This window comes from Pteronotus mesoamericanus, unplaced genomic scaffold (assembly GCF_021234165.1).
Source record: "Pteronotus mesoamericanus isolate MK-2021 breed Mesoamerican mustached bat unplaced genomic scaffold, CSHL_Meso_final contig_73, whole genome shotgun sequence".
Classification (NCBI taxonomy): domain Eukaryota; kingdom Metazoa; phylum Chordata; class Mammalia; order Chiroptera; family Mormoopidae; genus Pteronotus; species Pteronotus mesoamericanus.
The window spans coordinates 33790267-33812129 of record NW_026555245.1 but is presented as its reverse complement, the minus strand read 5'-3'; the positions used below and the strand labels follow the sequence as shown (position 1 = coordinate 33812129).

The window sequence follows — 21863 nt, the reverse complement described above, 5'->3', positions numbered from 1 at the left end:
TGCCAAATGGATTGAATGAGTGCTTGCCTTTATAACATTCTGCTAGAGAACTGTATTTCTCTGGCATGTAGATTGTCTTAACCCATGTCCTGTCAAAGGCTCCTTGGTCATGACCAACAATGTCCTATTTGGTTGATGGTTGTCTGTGCAGTGGTAAATAGCAGTCACATCTGCTGTGGCCACTACTGTATCTCCAGCCTGTAGGATGGTACTGGCACGAATGAAGTAGATGCTTAGTCAACATTTGCTGGATGATCGGGTAAATCTCCCTGTGGTTCTGAAGCTGCTACTGCAAGGAGAATGTCTGCTCTCTGCCTCTCATCTTCTTGAGTTCTGTTCACTTCTTCCTTTTTTTGTTTTCAAACTCTTTGTTCTTTTTTTATTCCCTTCCCTTTTCTTCCCTTTGATACACTGTCAGGACTTTTATTTATTGCATTCTATGGGTCTAATACTATATATCTAAAAAATCACAAGATTCTAAGAAGTTTATTGTTTTAACCATTCATTTATTTTATGAATACAAATACATGTAAAATAGTATCTGCCATATAATTTGGTATTGAGTGGTGTTTAAGAAGGAAACTGCAAAAGAAACTTTTCATTCTGTTTTATGGATTCTCGCATTTTCTCTACAATTGTAGTAATTTCTCTTTCCCTGTGGAGTTTCAGAATTTGATTTACATTTTTTTCATTATAACAACAATTTTATTAGTAATAGAAAAATTTAACAAATAAATGAACTTTATACCTTAAGAAACACAAAAGTAGAATTCATACTTGCCTCGTGGGCCTGTAATTGAACTGAAGGATTATTTAACTACAGAGCTTGAGACAATTCAGAACACCAGGTCCCCATGCTTGATATGTAATTCCTTTGAGACCATTTTTTGTGACAAAACCATGAGAATCCTGTAATGAGACATCTGAAAATGGCATCATACTGAGTGTGATATCTGCCTTATTTACTATTATAAAAACAGGAAAATTTCCCCCTGGTAAATTCACTTCATGTTATCAGTTGGTCTCTGCTGTTCTCACCTTATATCCAACACATTTATGTTACATTCAGATTGGCTGGGGGGTGACCCGGGAGCATTTCTGAAGGATGGTTCTGCTCCCTCCTTTCCCTCTTCAGCAGCTATTGTGACATCCTGGTGCCCTCTCTCCCGGTTCCTTATCAGTCTGGCTCAGGCAGTGAGATTGGACGGGTGGTTTCAGTGACCTGAATTCCAAGATGTTTTGATGGTAAAAGCCTCACAAATGAGTAGCAAATATCTATTTTTTACCATCTTTCCTTTATCTTAAATCATACATTTTAAAAAACGTATTTTTATTAACGGCAGAATCCCACTGATAAAGGGGTTCCTACAGGATAGAGTAAATAGTCTTTGTAAACTGTTAGAACTATTAGGGGTTTATTCACCAATAAATTTAATTTAAAAAGAAAAAGTTCACTCCTACCAGATCCTTTATCAGTGTGCCCTGCTCGATAGCCTTCCTCTAGACCATCAGTAACATAAAAGAAATAAATACCCCACTCACAAATGTGACAAAACCATAAAGTACCAAGGATTCATCCTAAGGAAATGTTTAAGAACTTCATGGCAAAACAAATAATAGTTTCTGAAGTACATAGAAGACTATCTAAATAATCATTGACATGTTAGAAAGTTCTCCCCAAAGTAAACTCTAAATGCAAACTAATTGAACTCTAATCCTAATTGAAATAAAAAAAAAAGATACTCATTGAATTTAACTTGATTTGTAAGTTTATATGTAAATAAGAAGAGCAAAGACTCTTTTCACAAAAAATAACAAAGGAAAAACATACTAACAAGATCAAGATGTATAAAGCAGCAGCTTTTAGATACTCTGGTTGAAGTATTTGGGAGAAAGGGGAAGAGGCAGCGGGGATCTCCCCAGAGCCGCCCCTGAGGAACAGGGACAAGGTGTGAGCACCATTGTGCTGTGCAATCTGTTAACTGCTCTTGGTGAAGTTCTGTGGGGGAAAGGAGAGGGGCTTCTTGGAGCACTAGCATCACCTAAGTGAAGGGCCTAGGCCCTCTTTCCTGAAGGAGTGAAAGTACACTTTGTGGACACAATTTCACTTCATGATAAGTGCGGATTGATAAACTACGCTGGGAACCACAATGGCACTCGCACAGTGCGGAGCTGGAGGTGGGTGCAAAGCAAGCTCTCTGCACAGGGGAACTCTGCTCACCAGACCTTGAAGAAAGCCATCTCAAGTGTGGATGTGCAGGGCAGGGTCATCCAGAAAGTGTTCCTAGAGAAAGTGAGCTTTGAGAGCAGTTCTCGAAGGAGGTGAAGAGCATGGGCAGGGAGAGGTATGGAAATTCAAGGTATTGAACTGCATTGCTCGGAGAGATCCAAAACAGCTATGTATTTTGGCCCAACCAAAATGGGGCTCCTTTGAGATGAGCAGACATTTGGCTGTTTGTCCGCTGAGCTAACATTCTTGCATTCTCTCCTGTTGGGCACGCTAGGTCTGTGTGTGTGTGTGTGTGTGTGTGTGTGCGCGCGCGCGCTTTGTGTGCTATGACTTAAGTATAGGAAGCCAGAGACCTAAGAGATGGTGAAGAGGAAAAATAAAAATGGAACTTTCTAAGTACCTACTCTGTGACACATGCCTTACAGGCATCTCATAATTCTCTCTCAACAGCGGCTCCGGGAATTACTGTGAGCTTTGCCTCTGAGGAAACTGAGATTCAAAGAGTGACATTACTTGCTCAGTCACCCAGCTCCTCAGTTTGCCTTCAGAGCCTGAGTGCTTTTTACCCACCCAGGGCTCTCATCGTAGCCACACATGTCCATCTTCTGTGTACGTAGCCATCCATGTCTCCATTTTGTAAAACTTTCCCATTCTTTAGCATATACCTTTAGTGTTAACTTGAAGCTAACACTAAGGTTGCACTTCACTTGCTTACTGGTTTTCTTTTTTCTTACCAAACAGCAGAACTTGTTATCTCCCCAGCTTCCATTTTATGTCATAGTATGCCCTATATTGGGAATTATCAGAAACCATGCTCATTGTTTGCCTGGAAGAATGTCACCATTACAAAAAAGAGCTCAGCTCTTTTCCTGGCAGGACTTCCCAACCAGGACTCAGTAGCAGGACGGGTCTCCTCACTTGTCTCTTGATGACCTTATTGTCCATGTGAATATCCAGCCCTTGCCAGTCTATGTGGAGGTATTTTTGTGAGATTTTGCTGCATTTCTTTTCCACTTCACAGGTTTTTTTATTTCTTTCATATGTTCCTCTTTTTAAAAACAGCTTCAATATGAGCTTTCATAAATTGCCATTTGATCCCAGAAGAAAGTTAGTTTCATGCCTATTTCATTCAAAATGTGGAGAAGTTGTCCCTGAAAGGCAATATTGTAACCTTTCTTTCTATCCCAAAGCATAGATCAGTTTAAATTAGCAAGAAAGATGGCGGTATGCAGCCTCAGCTGGTAAGCAAATAGGCAACAGGAGTGAAAATCTTCTCTTAGAGGAGAATAAAATCCAATCTACCAGCCATGTGTTTTAATAAGATGACAGTAGTTTAAGTGCCTGGAAAGAAGAAGGAAGGCTATTAATGCCTCTCATGGAGGAAACACAGGGACAAGTTAAAAAGCTCTTCTCTTTGGGGAATAGTAAAGCACTGCGCTCAGATTTGAACATCAAAGATGGTTGAAACTGAATCTCTCTTTGTGTGTTGTACACATTATAAATATGTGTACACTTGGGGCATGAAGAAAATGTGAATGGTTTTACTAGAATAAATGCTTTTGGGTATAGGGATGGGTTTTCTTTCTCTCTCTTCCTCTCTCTCTCTCTCTCTCTCTCTCTCTCATTTGTTTTGAGGTAAAGGACACAAAGACATGTGGCCAAAAAAAAAAAAAAATTCTTCTGATGGCACTCAAGTATAGACATAGCGCAAAGATGGAGAAAAGACAAAGGAGCATCCACAAAGTTACAGCCCCATCTTTGTTCTCTTGAACTTATCACATGCTCAAAGATGCAGTTAGAACACATTCAGACGGGAGGATTCAAGAGTTCCCAGAGGTAGAGACCAGCTGCCACAAGCACCAAAGGGTGGAGGCAGTCACTGAAGCTGAAAAAACACTTTGATTTTACCATCACCTGATCATTCAGTGTATGCTGATAATATACATATCTATAAAGCATGTAGACCAATCCAGGCATGTCATTCGTTCTATATATTTACCAAATAACTTGCTTTCAGGTTTTTTTTTCTTAACCATATTTTTAGGCAATTTTCAATTGTTCATTTATCTTCTTTCTATTTTTCCTTGAAAAGAGGCCTATTCACCATGTGATTTTTAAAATCCTGCTAAGCCTGTCTATAAGGTAATGTGGGGACTGGTGTTTCTGGCCATCTGACTTTCAGTTGAGCAAAAGTGATCCTGAAGTTGTATAATTATAGTTCTGTATTTACAAAGTTCTCCCATCCTTTGTGCAATGAGAAGAAAATCAATGCTATGTGGTACTCATTTCCTTCCAAAAAGTCTCAATTTTACCTGGTCCATAACTTTAAGACATTGTTCAGACTAAAAAAAAAAATCCTTTCCAACATATTGATAAAAATCTACAAAAGCAATTACTGTAGTAATTTTTTTAGTCTTGCCAAAACATGTATACTTATAAGGCCCTGAGTCGTCCTACATCATCAGAGCTCTGGTTCATTGATGGGCATTTGCTATTTAACCTAAGGTGCATAATGCACTTTTTTTGTGAAATATTTCTTAATCTTCTGCCCTACCTTTGTATCCTGGATTTTAAATTCATTTGTATAATCCCACTTTATACAATATGATAAGTGGGAATAATGGTAAATGGATTTACACTTAAAACCAGTGAAATTTAGATGATTGCATGAACATTCACTCTACTCTCAGTTTGATCCTTTAAATTCTTCATAATTCTGGGTGATTCTGTTATGGTAGCAATCCATGTACTGAGTAAAATGGCATCTTGGACAATGCTCAAGTGTAGAATAATACATAATTGTAAGAATAGTTTTGAATTTTAATCACTTCCACATCAGTGGCATTAATTTCCTTTCTATCTTCCAGTCTTTTTTCCGTCAATTTTATTCTGTTCTCATAGTCTCTTGCCTTTTCATACTTCTCTATTTCCCCATTGCCCTTATTCTCCCCTTGCAAGACCGGAGGTTTTTTATTATTTTTTTCTCCTCCCCTAGGAGACTTTTCCTGTATGTTTTTCTGATATTGTTTGATGCTCAGTGCATCAGAGGGCGAAACTCAGCTGTGCTCACCCAATAGCCGGATATAATTTAGCACTGATTCTCTCTGTCTGGCAGAAGCTATTAAATCCAGCCAGGCCGCAAGATGGGATTCAGAAGAACATCCAAGTTATTCTTTTGCCAGAATACCACATCCATTCTGTGCCCCAGTGGTTTTTCCATCTCCACTTCTAAGATACTGTCACTGTTTCATCTTCTGTGTGCTGAGGATTCTTCTGATGGCGCTGCTGTGTGATCTAAATTCTCTGGCTTTACAGAGGTGGTGAAGGTGAATCCAAGAGTTGAGGTCACAGACATTTTCCCTTCACAGGCGCCCTGCCCACAGAGACGCTGAAGACGATATTTGAAACTGCAGAGTTTGAACACTAAAATAGAAGGAGCCATAGGCATCAGTACCAAAGGCAACTGGGCTGAGGAAGATTAACACAGCACTATTAAATAGAGATTTAATTCAATTCAGCGGGACTTAATCACCTGCAGAGTGCCAGGAACTCTGCTGGGTGCTGGCATTAGCCAAATGAGTACTTGATCCCTTGCCCTGAAGGGCAGAAAGCAGATAGTGAAGGTACATTTGATGAGCACACAACAGGACAAAGTGACTTACACTAGGGTTGGGGGACAGACAGGAATGCTGCCAGCAGGAGGGAATCTCAAAACTGGCTTCTAAGTGATTAAATAAATTAGGAGACCTAATAAAATTCCTATGCCAAAAGACAGTATGTGTGGAATTTAGGGGTCTATTTTCAGTTTATGTTTTGAAAGGCTTCTCCTGGTAACAATGTGAAAGATAGGTGGCAGGTGCTGGGAGACAGTAGGTGATAAGAAAGATTAGGGAAAAAGTTCAAATGAGACAATTGCAGTAGCCTCTGCAAAACCTTTGAATAAGGTAGGGGCAGTAGGAATGCAACAGAAAAGACAAGAGTTGAGGCTATTTGGGGGTGGAATTGATAAGGCTTGGTGACTGGTTGGGTCGTGAGCATGGCTTATAGAAGCATCAGTATCACTTTAGACCCAGTCCTGTGAATCTTAGTCACATGTAGTATAACCAAGCTCACATTTCTGTGAAAAAAGATGGTGGGCCTCTCTGTATACATCACCTCATAAGCTCTTTTTCTTAAAGGAGCAGGAGCACCTGGCCACATGGCTCAGTTGTTTGGTGTGTTATTCCATGCACCAAAGAGTTGCCAGTTCAATTCCTGGTCAGGGCATTTGCCTGGGTTGCAGGTTCAATCTCTGGCCGGGATGCCTACAGAAAGTGATCAGTTGATGTTTCTCTCTCACATCAATGTTTCTCTCTCTCTCCCTTTCTCTGTCTCTAAAAATCAACAGAAACATGTCCTTGGGTGAGAATTAGATAGATGATAGATAGATAGGTAGGTAGGTATGTAGGTAGGTAGATAGATAGATAGATAGATAGATAGAAAAATAATAAATAAATTAAAAGGGAGTAGGGGAAGAGAATAAAATACTTTGTCACTTTTAAGACTTAGTAATAATGTGCTTGTTTCCCCACCCCCAAATTTGATAAGACTTAATCAGAAAGTATCTTCTGCTTAATTTTGTAAGTATAATCTTTCAATTTGCAGAAATGCAAAAATTAACCCAAGATGTTAGAAGTTGTCATTACTAAAAATGGTAGCTTTCTAACTCCCTACAAACACACACACACACACACACACACAATTATTAGGAATATGTTTTAGAAACTTGCTATTAGAAGAACTCAAAACAGATTTTCTGAAATAAGAAATAAATTCCAAATGTTGCACGGATGGTATCTGGTTGGTATTCTACGTTCTTTGCCATTCAAACCATATTCTTTCACCATGTTTGACAATATCATTTTTTCCCCTGGAAACTAGAGCTGAAAAAGAAGAGACCAGAAAAGGGTATTAAATATTCATCCACAACTCTCAACAGATGCCCATAGAGGCAATAATAATGTTGACTGGAATAACTGACATTTATTGAATACTTACTGTGTACAAGACACTGTGTTAAGCATTTCATATAAATTAATATTCAGTTTTCACTACAATCCTATATATGTATATATAGGTTCTATTATATTATAACCTTATTAAATTACAATCTATTCTAGTATAATCATTGTCCAGATAAGGACGCTGAAAATTAGAGTAGTTAAATAATTTGCCCAGGAACAGAGTGAAGTAATTGATGGAGTCAGGTTCAAAACCAGGTTTGTTGAACCCCAGAACCCACTCTTTTAACCACTGGACTATACCACTTTCCAAAACAGCTGAGTCCCTTTTGAGCTTTTCTTTTTAAAATAGAAACTTAAAAATCTGTATATTATCTTTTGTCCTGAGTTTTATGTTCTTTAAATATTGCCAACAGTCTCCATGTGTCTAATATCAGATAATATTATACAAGAGACTATGGCATTCATAGACTTCCTTTGATGTGACATAATTAATCGTGATTTTGTCATTCTTTAACCCATTTCTTCTATAATAAACTTATAAAAAGAATGCTAGAACAAGATTCTAATCCCAGTAGTCACTTATTGTGACTTAGGGGCCTGGACACGCATTACTCACTGGGCTTCGACCCCATCTTAGGATGATAGCCGACATGTACTGAGGACTTCCAATGTTCCAGGCATTGCATAAATCCCCTCCAACAGCACAGTAAAGGAGGACTAGAATTACCTGAATTTTACAGATGAGGAAACTAAGGCTTTGAAAGACTATCTTACAACAAAGTCACACAGCTAATAAGTAAAACCTGGATTAGAACTCACCTCTCTTGGCTCCCAAACTTGTCCTGTGCTACAATATCTCCTTATCTAACATGGTGATACGGTCTCTTGATACCCAGTTCACTCCAATTTTGTGACGTCAGAAGAATGCTATCTATGGGAGCACCTCACTTATCTGAAAGAAAACCAATAGGTGCCTGCCATATATTTAATAATAGCTACCATATATATTTCAAGCATACCATGTGCCAATTATGTGTTAAGTACCTATAATTCTCAACCCTGCTCGACAACTATTATTGTTCCAATTTTACATAAGTTTGACAACTGTGTGTCAAAGATGCTGAGTAACTTGCTCAAGGTCTCATGACTAGTAAGCAGCAGTCCCTGTTGTCAACTGAAGGTCTGCGAGGCTCCAAACTACACATGGTAGCGCTGTCATGCTATCTTTTTTTTTTTTTTTTTTTTTTTTGCTTTCTTCCATTCCTTTGGGGAAAAGAAAAACCATTGTGACAAAGTATCAGTGATAAAATTATCTTAAGATTGTTATTGAGGTTTTTAATCACACAATTAAAAGGATGCTCATAAAAGCCCAGGAAATCTTTTTTTTAGCCACAGTTTTGGGTCAGTTCCCTTGCTTAGGTTGCTCATTGTTTTTCTTTAAAAATCTTTTACAGAAACCTGCTTGCTCTATCCTGTACTTTCCCTACCCCTACCCCAACCCACCTTAAAAGGAAAACAACAGAACAGCAGCACATCCAGGTCCCATTTTTCTTGCTTGATCATCCAGAGCATGTAAATTACAGTGAAATATGGCCTGAGTCAGCTTCTCACAGAACAGAAATCAGTACGCATTGATATTGCAAAGCAACACCACATAGGAGCAAGGCTGAAAATTAGGTGACAAGTTTGTAAGAGGTCAGAGTATCTGGGGACTCACTTGGGCATTTTATTGTGAACCATCTGGATTGTCCACAGCAATGACTACACATTATTGTTCACTGTTCAAGGATGATAATTCCCATATAATTATATGGTACCTCCATCTGTGATCCGAACCTGCTTTACAGAATCTCCCTCTTTATTTTCCATAGTCCAGATATTTTCCTACAAGATAATTGGGAATAGTTAACACCTACTAGGCAACTTCTATTCCTTCCAAACATAATACTTAAAACAAACAAAAAAATCACTCTGTTGGCTTGTCTGATGTCAGAGCTGGCTGGGCAAGAATATGCAGAAAGGAGGGACTTAGGCATGGGATCATGCAGCTCCATCAGCCAGACATGGGCTCCATCTTGGTGGACCCAGAGGAGCCTGAGGTGATTAGACTCAGTTCTTTCCAAAGCCAGAGATGAGCAGATTGTGGCACCTCCACTGAGCCAGAGTCCTTGGCCTTCTGGAGAAAGGTTGCCTAGCAGCAAGCCCTCCCAGTTCCAACAGCCTAGGTGTTCCCATTTGTTCCTTCATTCATACAACTAATATTTACAAGAAAATTGGACTAAGCACCCTAATTTTAAACCAAAGTTTACAAGTTGATGAGCCAAATATGACCCGGAATGTTTTTTTTCATTTGGAATTAGTTGCTAACATTTAAAACTCAGGATTTTTCACATAAAAATCCAAGGATCTGGCTTCCCTTGAATAATTAGATCTATCAACACTGTGTCTGCATCTGCTCAGAAGCTAGAGCTGAGTGACTGCTGCCTCTTCTTAGGCAGCATTGTCTGATTTTCCATAATCACCACCAACCTCTATTGTTGTCCCCAGCTCACTTTGCTCATCTACTTACCTGGCACCTGTGGTTCACTGCTGCTTTATCAGAGTGCCTACTGTGTTCTAGGCACTGGGCCGGATGCTGAGGATCTTACCGACTCCTGATTTGTCCACCAATGTAGCATCAGTATTTCCTGGGGCTGGGGCCTTGGAATGCTATTTGCAGATGGACATAAACAAGGAAATGCATGTAGAGAATGGGGGAGACAGAAATAGCAGCAGTAACAAACAAGTGTGCCTGGGTTTTCAGGAAGCTTGAAAAGCAAGAGAGAGTGTTTTGTGAAGGGGTTCGATTCGGAAGGCATAAAAATCAGGTGATAAATTTCTAACAGATAGCCGTATGTGTATGTTCATAAATCCTACTTGAAACTCAATAGCTGATAGAGTATCGCCCACAAGTTCAGCCCTTTATTTTCATTTGCAAAGTTCTGGCCTTGCTTTCAAAAGCCTGAGAGATTTTAATTTTATGGAAGAAACAGAAATACTCATTAGCATAGATTTGGAAGAGCTGGATGTGAAAAGAACTCCATAGGGCAAAATCATCTCTGTTAACACCTTGAGTGCGACATACATGTGTTCCCACATGTTGAGTGCAGCTGTCCCTCAGCAAACGTGTACACAATTAGGAGCCTCTTAAGGAAGTTTAGCACGAGAACATCAATCCCCCACAGAATGTTAAGCAGAGCTGCTGCTATGAGTCAGTACTTCCAAAGCTTTTTTTGAGTGAGATTTTAAATTTGAAGGTTAATATATTCTTTTCCTTCTGACTTGAGTAAGAAGTGAGGATTTGTGGTTGTTACCTCACTTAACCTCAATGTCTAGAAGTTTTTTTTAAGTTAAAAAAGATTACTTGCCTTGGCATGAACTTTGATATAAAAGAATGATGACCAAACAAAGCCTTTTAATGAAAAGCAATTAATTTTGGTGGTCCATGCATTTTTTGACATGAAATCAAACAAAAAGCTTAAAATTGGGCTGCACTAGAAAATACCTAACTCACAATTCGTGTTTACTTTGATGAAAATTTTTCACATGAAGAAACAAGTGAAAAATGTTTAATCAAGATAACCTGCAAGAAACAAATGGTATATAGCTCTACAAATATAAAGGCCTTAATGGTAAGGAGTGGGATGGGAAATTGTAAATACCTGACTTTCATACTACCCATTCTCAAAACTTTAAAACAAACACTTCTACCAAATAATAAAAAATAAATTCACAATTTTTTTAAAAAGCTACCCTAAGGCTAAAATATAAATTCTGCAAAACATGGTTCTAGAAGTTAGCCAGGGCAGCCTTTCACTAAACTGAAAGTTCCTTTTCTGACAGTCTTCCTTGTAGTTCAGGGAAACAGTCTAGGGGATTTTGTTGACTTGCACCTGTCAAGAGTAGACATTGACATTGGTGCTCACCCACAGCGATGACTAGAGTTTGGATAGGATTGAACTACCTTGTGCTGGGCTGAGCTAGATATTCATGTTGGACCTGTGGCAGAAAATGAAGAGAGGTACCAATTATTGAGGATGTCTGTGCCACCCCAATGCAAAGTCCTTATAGACATGCTCTCATCTGACCATCCAAATACCGTCCTAACAATAAGTATGTTTTGCCCTTGTCCCTACTTGACATTCGAAAGAACTGATGCTCAGAGAGGGTCACCCAGCTTTTAAGTAGTAGAGCCAAGCTGTGAAGTAGCTGTCTTGTCTCACTCAGGAGCACTCTTAACCTTGATAGTGATGTTATGGTGTCAAGTCAAGAAGCTTTAGGTTCCATGTCTGAATTCCTGACTTCAGCAAGTCCAGCGAAGTTCAGCAAACCAAGGCATCCTAAACCTTACTGTAATTTGAAAGCTTTGCACTTATATTCTTTATTTAAAATTATGAGAGGTGCATATAATATGAGGAAAGCACAGTTCCAGGTTCTGTTGGGAGGGACCTAGAAAGTAATAGCATCTCTGCCACCAACATATGGACAACACAGTTGGAGAGACAGGCTTATGTGCAAATATTAGAAGGGAAGGTTCTTAGGACCCAAGCTGGAATACTGGTGGTCAGATGAATGAAGAGCCTACCTTGCATGTCCTGCTCCCATGGCTGTGCTCTCTGTTTTGACATTCCCTATAGATCAGAGAATCAAAGAGCAGGACTGGTGAAAATTTTTTTTTTTTACGCTGTTCCCGACATGAATATCTTTGTTACTGAACAATAATTATCTACTTAAAAACCTCTGTAAGTAGTGTAGAATTTGTTTTAACAAATCTGTATAAAATACCCAGTTCTCTAAATGCTCTGCTCCATGGCCCATGGGTTTTCCCTCAACTCTTCTTGGTGGTGCTTGCAAGAATAAGGCTGCCCATTATTGATTGCTTGGTGGGTATAATTATCTTACCTACACTTCACCACAACTTTCTAGGGGTGATACAACTATGCCCCTTTATAGCTAAGAACACAGAGTCTTAGGTGAAACCAATTTGCTCAAAGCCACACAACTAATAAATAGAAAATTTGGTGTTCAAATCTACAACTTGGCTTCAAAGCCCTGTTCTCAACTTCCACTCACTACTGAAAATAATACTTCAATGGGTATGAAACAATCCAGTAACTGTACAAACCTCTTTGATAGGTATTAGACAACTTTACCAAGAAATTACTGTCTTCAGTGAGAAAGCCTTAATTTTTAGGTATTCATGTACAGCTCAAACCAATATCAAAAGTAAAGTAGCTCTTTGATCTTAAAAAAAAAAACCAAGTTAATCATTTTACCAACAGCCACTTAAGTAATAAATACTTATTCTCATTTATTTCTCTACCTCTGCTTTTCATTTTAATTAAACAAACTCAGCATAGATGCTTCTATTGACTTTTGTTGTACAAAAGGGTACCAAAAAAAAATGGAATTATATTCTGAAGGGCATGCCCCTGTAGTACATTCTTCTCCCACTAGGTGACTGTTCTAGGAACCCATGTATACCAATGTACCACCTAGTGTTGTTGTGAGAGGCTGCATTTGGCTGCAGTGAATTTTTTTGAAGACTCTCTCAATGTATTTTCCCTTTTCATAATGAGTGATTTATGAGCATACCTGCCCACAACCACACTGAGTGTTCAGTGTTTTTCGACCAAAAAAGGCATGACTTCGTGCCCGACCCTCCCTATTCACCCGATTGCGCCACCACTGAATTTTTAAATATATTTTATTGATTATGCTATTACAGTTGTCCTGATTTTTCTCCCTTTGTCCCCCTCCATCCAGCACCCCCTGCTCTCCTGGGCAATTCCCACACTGTTGTTCATGTCCATGTGTCATGCATGTAAGTTCTTTGGCTACTTCTATACTGTACTTTACTTCCCCATGGCTACTCGGTAACTACCTATTTGTACTTCTTTTTTTTAATTTTTAAAAAAATTTTATTTATTTATTTACTTAGAAAGGGGAAGAGAGGGAGTGAGAGAAACATCAATGTCTGGTTGCCTCTCGCATGCCCCCAACTGGGAACCTGCCCTGCAACCCGAGCATGTGCCCTAACAGGGAATCAAACCAGTGACCCTTTGGTTCACAGGCCGGCACTCAACCCACTGGGCCACATCAGCCAGGGCACTATTTTTTTATTTTTTAACTATATTTTATTGATTATGCTGTTACAGTTGACCCATTTTTTTTTCTCCCCTATATCCCCCTCCACCCTGCACCTTCCCTCCTTCCAGAATTCTCCACCTTAGCTCATGTCCATGAGTTGTACATATAAGTTCTTTGGCTTCTCCATTTCCTATGCTATTCCAAACCTCCCCCTGTCTATTGTGTACCTACCAATTATGATTCTTATTCCCTGTACCTTTTCCCCATTCTCCCCTTCCCCCTCCTCGCTGATAACCCTCTATGTGATATCCATTTCTGTGATTCTGTTCCTGTTCTAGTTGTTGGCCTAGTTTGTTTTTGTTTTTGTTTCTGTTTTTGTTATTTGGTTCAGTTGTTGATAGTTGTGAGTTTGTTGTCATTTTACTGTTCACAGTTTTTGATCTTCTTTTTCTTAGATAAGTCCCTTTAACATTTAATATAACAACAGCTTGGTAATGATGAACTCCTTTAACTTTACCTTATCTGGGAAGCACTTTATCTGTCCTTACATTCTAAGTGATAGCTTTGCTGGATTGAGTAATCTTGGATGTAAGTCCTTGCCTTTCATGATTTTGAATACTTCTTTCTTGCCTGGAAGGTTTCTTATGAGAAATCCGCTGATAGTCTTATGGGAACCCCTTTGTAGGTAACTGTCTCCTTTTCTCTTGCTGCTTTTAAGGTTATCTCCTTATCCTTAATCTTGGATAACAATTATGATGTATCTTGATGTGTTCCTCCTTGGGTCGAACTTGTTTCAGATTCTCTGAGCTTCCTGGACTTGCATGTCTATTTCCTTTACCAGATTGGGGAAGTTTTCCTCCATTATTTGTTCAAATAAGGTTTCAATTTCTTGCTCTTCCTCTTCTCCTTCTGGCACCCGTATGATTCATATGTTGCAATGTTTAAAGTTGTCTCAGAGGTTCCTTATCGTCTCCTCATTTTTTTGAATTCTTGTTTCTTCATTCTATTCTAGTTGAGTGTTTATTTCTTCCTTCTGTTACAAATCATTGATTTAAGTCTCAGTTTCCTTCCTTTCATTGTTAGTTCCCTGTATATTTTACTTTGTTCCATTTTGTATAGCCCTCATTTATTCTGTTTTGCAACTGTAAATCATTTCTGTGAGCATCCTGATTACCAGTGATTTGAACTCTGCATCTGATAGATTGGCTATCTCCTCTTCACTTAGCTCTTTTTCTGGAGTTTTGATCTGTTCCTTCATTTGGGCCATATTTCTTTGTCTTGGCGCACCTATTACATTGTATGGGGCGGAGCCTTAGACATCCGCCAGGGTGGAACAACCCACTTCACTGTGCTGTGGCACTGTATGTGGAATAGGAGTCAGAGGTACTGTATGTGGAATAGGAGTCAGAGAGGGAACAATGTGGGGGAGAGAGAAGAGGGAGAATGGGGAGATAGGTGCAGAGATTAAAAAACATAATTGGTAGGGACAAAATAGACAGGAGGATATTAAGAATAGTATAAGAAATGGAGAAGCCAAAGAACTAATATATGTGGCTCATAGACATGAACTAAGTTGGGATTGCTGGAGGGGAGGGAGGTATCAGTTGGACCGGGGGCAAAGGGGAAAAAATTGGGACAACTGTAAAAACATAATCAACAAAATATACTTAAAAATAAAAAATAAACAAAATAAATAAATAGGCTTTTCTACACACAAAGGCCATATCAATGGGCACCAAAAACCAATGATGTGCCAGAGCCAAACTGCTAAATTTTCAGGAATTTTGCAAGTTGACTGTTAAACAGTGTTATTAAAAATTAGTACAATTAAATTACATTAAAAACAAAGGTAAACAATAAAAAAAGACCATGTTCTAGCAGGCTGGTTTTCTTCACATTCTTCTCTGCCTTCTCTTTAGTAAGCAACAAACACAGTTCCTTTCACTTGGGCAGGTACTGTCCCCTTGCCCTCCTTCCTCACTGTGGTTTGCGTTGCTACCTCATCTCTTTGCTATTCAGTTTTTCACTACTCTTATTCCTTCTCTTCCACCATTTTTAGTCTATTTCTTGATATGTTCTGTTCAGTTCTTGTCCCTCTGTCCCATTCACCATCCAAGGAAGCAACTGAGAAACAATCTAGACATTGTCATAGCAGTGAGAATGTGTGAGCTATACCAGACACAAACAGTTCCAATTTTGACCACGTAAAAATAAAATATTTAAAGAATATGATTGTATTTATTTATACCTGGTTCCACAAAAGACAAGGTAAAGAATAATCCCTTCTGCCACAAGCAGATGTTTGAGAACTTGGGATTAATACAGGAAAACAAGTGTGTGCACACAGAGGTTGCAGCTAAAAAGATTCATTAAAATGCAATGGTGCATCTTCACTACATAGAATATGGTTTACACCCCGTTTTGAACACAGAGCCACCCACGTTCTGTTTCCTGAGCAAATGCTAGAGAATCTTAGCTGCTGATTCTGCTGCTTTACCTCAGAGAAGGAGTAGAGGTTACAAGAAAATTAGTTGGCTGACATAATCCACCAATTTACTGCAAGACTACCCATACATGCACACATATATTATGCATAAAGCCACCATCAGCACATGTTTAATATTTATGAAAGTATTTAGATATTTTAAGAATTCCATACTTGTGCAGCATCATGTATGTAATAGACTACTATTCTTAAAATACCAGAAAAAAATTATATATTTCACTGAAGGCAATCCCCAGAAGCCATGTTTTAAAAAAACTTGTTATTTACACAAAATTCAGTTTTTCATTGAAGCATTTACATCCTTTGTCAAGCATCTGACAAAATCCAGAATAGGCCACTTTTTGCAGAAACATAAAGATAAGATCATTTTTCTGCCCAAAGCATATTTTGGGACTGATGTGTTAAAATTAGCTTTAGGTAAAATTTTAGGCACATGGAAAAAGAATATGTATAGAATGCATAACAGAAATATAAAAATAGAAGAATATCATTGTGTATTAATCTAGAGCTTTCATCTCGAACATAAAGCCCATCAATTATTAGTTGATTCATATGTGGATTTTCCATGGCTGCCCAAGTTAATGAGTCATGGAAGCTTTCTGCAGAATCACAGGGGTATCTCTCAAGTCTAATTAATTTCTTGAAGTTTATTGGGAAAGTGTTATTACAACCAGAAAAAAATATATTATTTTTAATTTGTTCACAATGTTGTTTTAAAAATCTGGAATTTTCAGATGAACAATAATAAAGTTTCTATTTCAGAAGCGAAGTTAAAAAAACAGAAATGGTGCATCCATCCCTCCTCACCGCACACCCCAAGCTGCCCCAGCTGCACTCTGAGCAGCTGACCCAGGACAGCTCGCTTTCTGCCAGTGGTTTCCATTACAGGGAGTCTTTTCATGATCCGCACACAGGAGAGGCTGCTAGTCACCTCCTGCCACCTGTGGTCTACAAGCAGCACGTGACGCCTTGATCTGGGAGTTGTGGCTGCTTTGTCACCTGTCAGATCCAGGTGGTCTTCCCTGGAAATACTCTTCCCTCTTCCGCCTAGAGTACTCTGCACTTTTCACAGCTCCTCCAAATATGCTGCACCCATGGTATTCAGTGTTTTTTGTCTAAAATGTTAGATGGAAATATAAAGGGTTTTTCATTGTTGGTGTTGCCAGGTAGGCTTCCTTAATCTCTAAGAAGTTGTTCTATTGCAGAAGAGCCATGACATGAACTTCTAGGACTGCTGTTCCATGTCAAGGAATCTGGTGTTCACAAGCCTGAGTGAGCCCGGACATTGTCCTCATTCAGCCCTTCCTCTTGGAATGTCACCTCTATAAAAATTATAGGGCTAGGCTAAACCTGGTATGAAGTTATCTTTGCCAAGTATTCTGTTTCATCAAATGTTAAAATCACTGTGTCCTATTCTGTAATGCAGGGCAACATCTTATCCACAGTAGAATAATATATTTTAAGTGATTTCTGAAAACGGGACGTGAAAACTGTCTGCCACATGGCCCATGTTTGCACATCTCTATATAGTTACGATTGAGGAATTTGACAGTATAACTCTGAATCTGATTAATTAAGAATGTGTAAAAACAAAGTTCTTGCATTACAGCTCGTTCCTTATCTTTGTGTCTTTTACTGTGATGTTGTAGAACTTGGATCATATGGAAAACTAAAATATTATGACACAATGACTGAAGAAGGTAAGAATGATTTTAGAATTGTATGCATTGGCTTTTTTTTCATTTACGGTGTCTGTTGCTTGCCCATTTTTTAAGTCTCTTTTTTCCTCTTTGCATGACTTCAATGACATTGTGTGATTTATTATTCTTTTCGCGTTTTTGTCTAGTTTTTGCCATCACATTTATTTGGAATTGGAGACGTGCAATACCATGGGTAATCATGTTATTCCATTCAGATGATCCAAGCCATCTCAATTGTGTAACACCCTCAAAGAAATGGTGTCAGCAATGTAAAAGCAAGCACACGCCTACTGTGTAAGCATTGGTTCCTCCACATGTTCACAACAACATATAAAAACACATCCAACCAACACTCTTATAATATGCCCTTAATTTCAGAGAGGGGAAGAGATTCCTTTGATATTCTGATTTATGCAAAGCACTAAGCAAGCTGAAGTTATTCCGAGACCCCACACCAGCTAGAGACCTGTTTCTGCCTCAGGAGGCTGTAGGCTCACGCTCTCAGCTCCCGCAGTTCCAGTTGACCCGTCTAAGGGCACTACTGTGGGAGCCCAGGGTCACCATTCCAGCCAGTAGAATTGTATATATTGAGATGCACCCTCTGAGAGCTTGAGCATGTCATTTTAACCGTTGCCTGTGGGTAAGTGAAATCTGACAGAGATTTATTCTTAAATGTATTTACTAATGAATTCCAGGAACTATCCTAGAGCACAACCTTGCCCCAGTCAGAATCACTGTTCTGGAATCAGTTCGCCATGGGACAGCAATTTGGAAATTTTGCATTCTCGTAAAGGGGGTCATCCGATTGCCCTATCCCCCATCTCACCCCACACATACCACCACCTTTTGAATAATAACTAGTATATATAAGTTATGAAGACATTTGAGGTTTTTACATGAGTTTTACACTGATATTGACAAGAAATCAGAAGGTGCCCTAGCAGGGGAATCAACTATTTTTATCCCTCAGCATTGACAGAGAACTCCCAAATGTGTTGCATATCTTGTTTTCAGCTTCTAGTGTTTCTAAGTTGCCTCAGCTTGCCAAAGATTTCCTAGCTGCTTTGCATGCAAGAACATCTGACGGCCCTTAGAAAGGGGAAGCCCCTTCGCAGCCCCCCACCACTCCGGCTTCTGCACAGCACCGAGGTCCTTCTCTGCTGTCATCCCTGTGATGTCCCCTAAAGCGGCAGCCATGAGGATTAGGGTCTCGGACTGGGCCTCTTGTACCCCAGGGCCCTCCCAACAACCTGGGGAAATGCAGACCCTTTGGGGGTCAGAGCCCCAAGGGCACAAACTACCTATGAGAATAAGTGTCCCACCAGTGAGAGGATAGAAAGAGCAACCCACACCGTAAAAGAAGGCCCCTGTCCCAGCTGTTCTTTTCATTCTATGTCTTCCGATCACTTTGATTTTTAGTGGTAATTGGCTTGAGAAGCCAAATCTTGAGATTCACTGACTTTATGATTTGATTAGTCCTCTAGTATCTCCCGAGCCCCAGCCTCGGTTCCACGGCTCAGGTGGCAGGTAGGTTGGTTAGCTTCTCCCTGACCTGTCATGACCTGTCACTTTCTTTACTCCATTCTCTCCTTTGCCTTCCACCCTTAGGGTCCCGTAGCCAGGGCAGCTTCTGCCTCCTTGTTGCCTCAGTTGCCCCATCTCTCCTTTCTCCCATTTCTTTCTTTCCTCTTTTCATCTCCAGTTGAGCAAGCATTGCTGTCCAAATGTCCCCTTTCTCCTCCTCCCTACCCCAGATCACATGAAGTTGCAACAATGGTACTTCCACTCTGATGATTTCCCTTGATAATGGCTGGGCTTTTGAGGCAGGAAATCAAAGTCAAAATCATGTCTGCAGTGATAACCATGGTTGGTCCTGGCCCTGGCACAATGAGAAATTGTGTTCAAGGGCCCTCGCCGGTCACCTTAAACATTTCTTCTCTTGACTTTCCGATCCCTTCATGAATACCCCTCTGTGCTCTGTTCTTAGCTGAACGTGTATCCTCATCACAGTGACAGCTAATGGTCACCAAGACAGCATTTTAAAAGTGCATTCTATGAAATACTAGTCTCAAGTGATGTCACTAGGAATTTTGTAACAACCCAGAAAGAAAAAAAGCAAGGTTGATTCCAGGGTTAAATAAGTGGGAGAGCCTCTAAGTTAAGCTGAACAGGCTTCTTCACCATGTGCCTTGGAGCTGTTGGTACTACTGTGCACTGGGGCACACAGCGAGCCGCAAGGAGGAATGGAGTTCACAGTACTTCCCAGACTTCTTTGGCTAGAACCCATCCTTCCATGGAACCTGGTGTGGGGCTGTTTTGGAAATGCCGATTCAGGTGTTATCTTTCACCTGGAATAAGAACCTCTGTAAGATTAACCTTTTAACCCATAGCAGTCTTTCTCAGTACTCATAGAGAGGATACTTTGGAACAGAAGGTCTCCATCGAGACACATCAAACCATGCCCTTTGGCAGCTGCACCCTTGACAAGCCAGGCTTGACTTAAACCTAAGTTGGAGATTTCATCTAAAAGGCTCATCACTAGCTCAGGGACCTGAGACCTGGCAGCTGCCATGCGGGACTTCTTGAAACTGTCAGAGGCCTCTCCCCTCCTATGGAAAATATTAATAACTGTGATTTATATCACTTCCATGTTGTGCAATTTAAGGAAGTATAATTAAGATGAAGATGTTTTGGGCAATAGTAGACTACCTAGCCTTCAATAAAAATTCCCCTCTGCTTAATCATTTCTTTTCACAATTTTAGGAATGTGACTAGCCTTCGAGCAAACCTTTATTGTAATTGCCCAGGTGACTAGTCATTATTTGTAAGTATTCTCAGGGAATTCTCTGGATGTTGGGTAATGTCAGCTACTTGCAGTGAGGCCTGTTTTTCTTCCCTAAAATGAGTAAAATGGAAAGATGGATTATATATGCCACCCCATCCTAAGAGAAATCGAGTGATGATTTCCTAAATATAGAAAATTGTTCTGCACATATCAGTTTGTTATTTTAGCACTTCCTCTGTGAGAGCTACTCTGCTAGGTGCTTTGGGAAAAGATTAAAAGATAAGCAATTGGCGCCCATGGAACTTATAGACTATAGACAGGCAGAGAAACAAAACACAGCAATCTCTGGGCCACCAGGAAGGAAGCGATAAGTACCATAAGTATGCAGAAGAAGATGACAGACGACAGGAGTAGGAAAGATTAGTTTCAACGGGGAGGGAAAATTTTGTGGAAACAGTGATCTTTGAACTGGCCCCAAAGGATCAGTAAACATGAGTTAAATTGGGGAAGAAGGAGAGGTAAGTTCTGACCTACCAGGCTGAGAGATGGATGAATGGATGGAGAAACACCAACCCTTTACTGGGTGCCTCCCACTTGCTAGGTCCAGTACTATTGACCTTATATATTTTATGTTATTTATCCCTTAAAATGATCCCACAAGGTAGGTTTTACTGAAGATGAGAAAACCAAAGCTCAAAGAAACATTTTATTAAGATGAGGAAACGAAGATTCAGAGAAGCAGCATGATTTGCTCTGGGACTCAAAGATAGCACGTTGTGATGTAGGTAGGACCTGCACACAGAACTGCGTGCTTCCCCGCGCCCTGCCCTCTCGGCCCCCCTGTGATCAGCTGTACAGCATGGTGTGAGGACAGCACAGATGGAGTACAGAGTGGGAAGGAAGGCTTGACAGAGACCATATTAAGGGAAAAGTTTGAGCCAAAACTCAGAATGAAGACATCGTAGAATGAACAAGGAGCTATTGAGTAAAACATAAGCCCTTCCTTGAATACTTTACCATAAAAAGCTTATTTTAATAAAACAATATACTGACTCTTGGACACTGAATAAAATCATGATATTTTTGCAAAATTTTTTCTTGCCCTTAGGGCCTTTCTCCTTTCTTCCTTGTCTTCAGGTGCCCTAGAACCTAAACTGGACCAGCACCCTGGGCTACACTCAACCTCCTCTCCCATCCCAAGCCAGTCACAACTACATCCACTCATTCAGTTACGCCCTCATACATAGTTAGTGCTGGCTGGGTCCGACAACGTGTCACAGTATGTCACAGGCACTAGAGTGGGTGCAAGGCCTGTGGAGATTAAAGGCAGCCCTTCCCCTAAAGAACTCCCACTCTAGAGAGGGACACAAGCAGGGAAATGACTGGCGGATGGGCAGAGCCGCGGTGCCGGAGGAGCCCAGTGGAAGGCATCTCCACTGCCTCAGTCCTGCTCCCAAGAGGACAACTGTCTCACGGGCCACCTGACACTGCTGTGTTCACTTAATAGTAG

At 40.0% G+C, this 21863-nt stretch overlaps 1 protein-coding gene across 4 annotated transcripts in view; it reads left to right on the top strand.

Moving 5' to 3' along the window:
• The window catches only part of SLC24A2 (solute carrier family 24 member 2), a 236597-nt gene that overhangs the window by 151956 nt on the left and 62778 nt on the right, over positions 1–21863 (top strand). For 3 of the 4 annotated variants that reach the window (XM_054583204.1, XM_054583205.1, XM_054583206.1), the window contains one exon: positions 17518–17568. The exons of the other annotated variant lie outside the window; for it this stretch is intronic. In XM_054583204.1, the coding sequence (XP_054439179.1) occupies positions 17518–17568 (51 nt within the window). The remainder of the gene's footprint in view (positions 1–17517; positions 17569–21863) is intronic. 4 annotated transcript variants of the gene reach the window in all.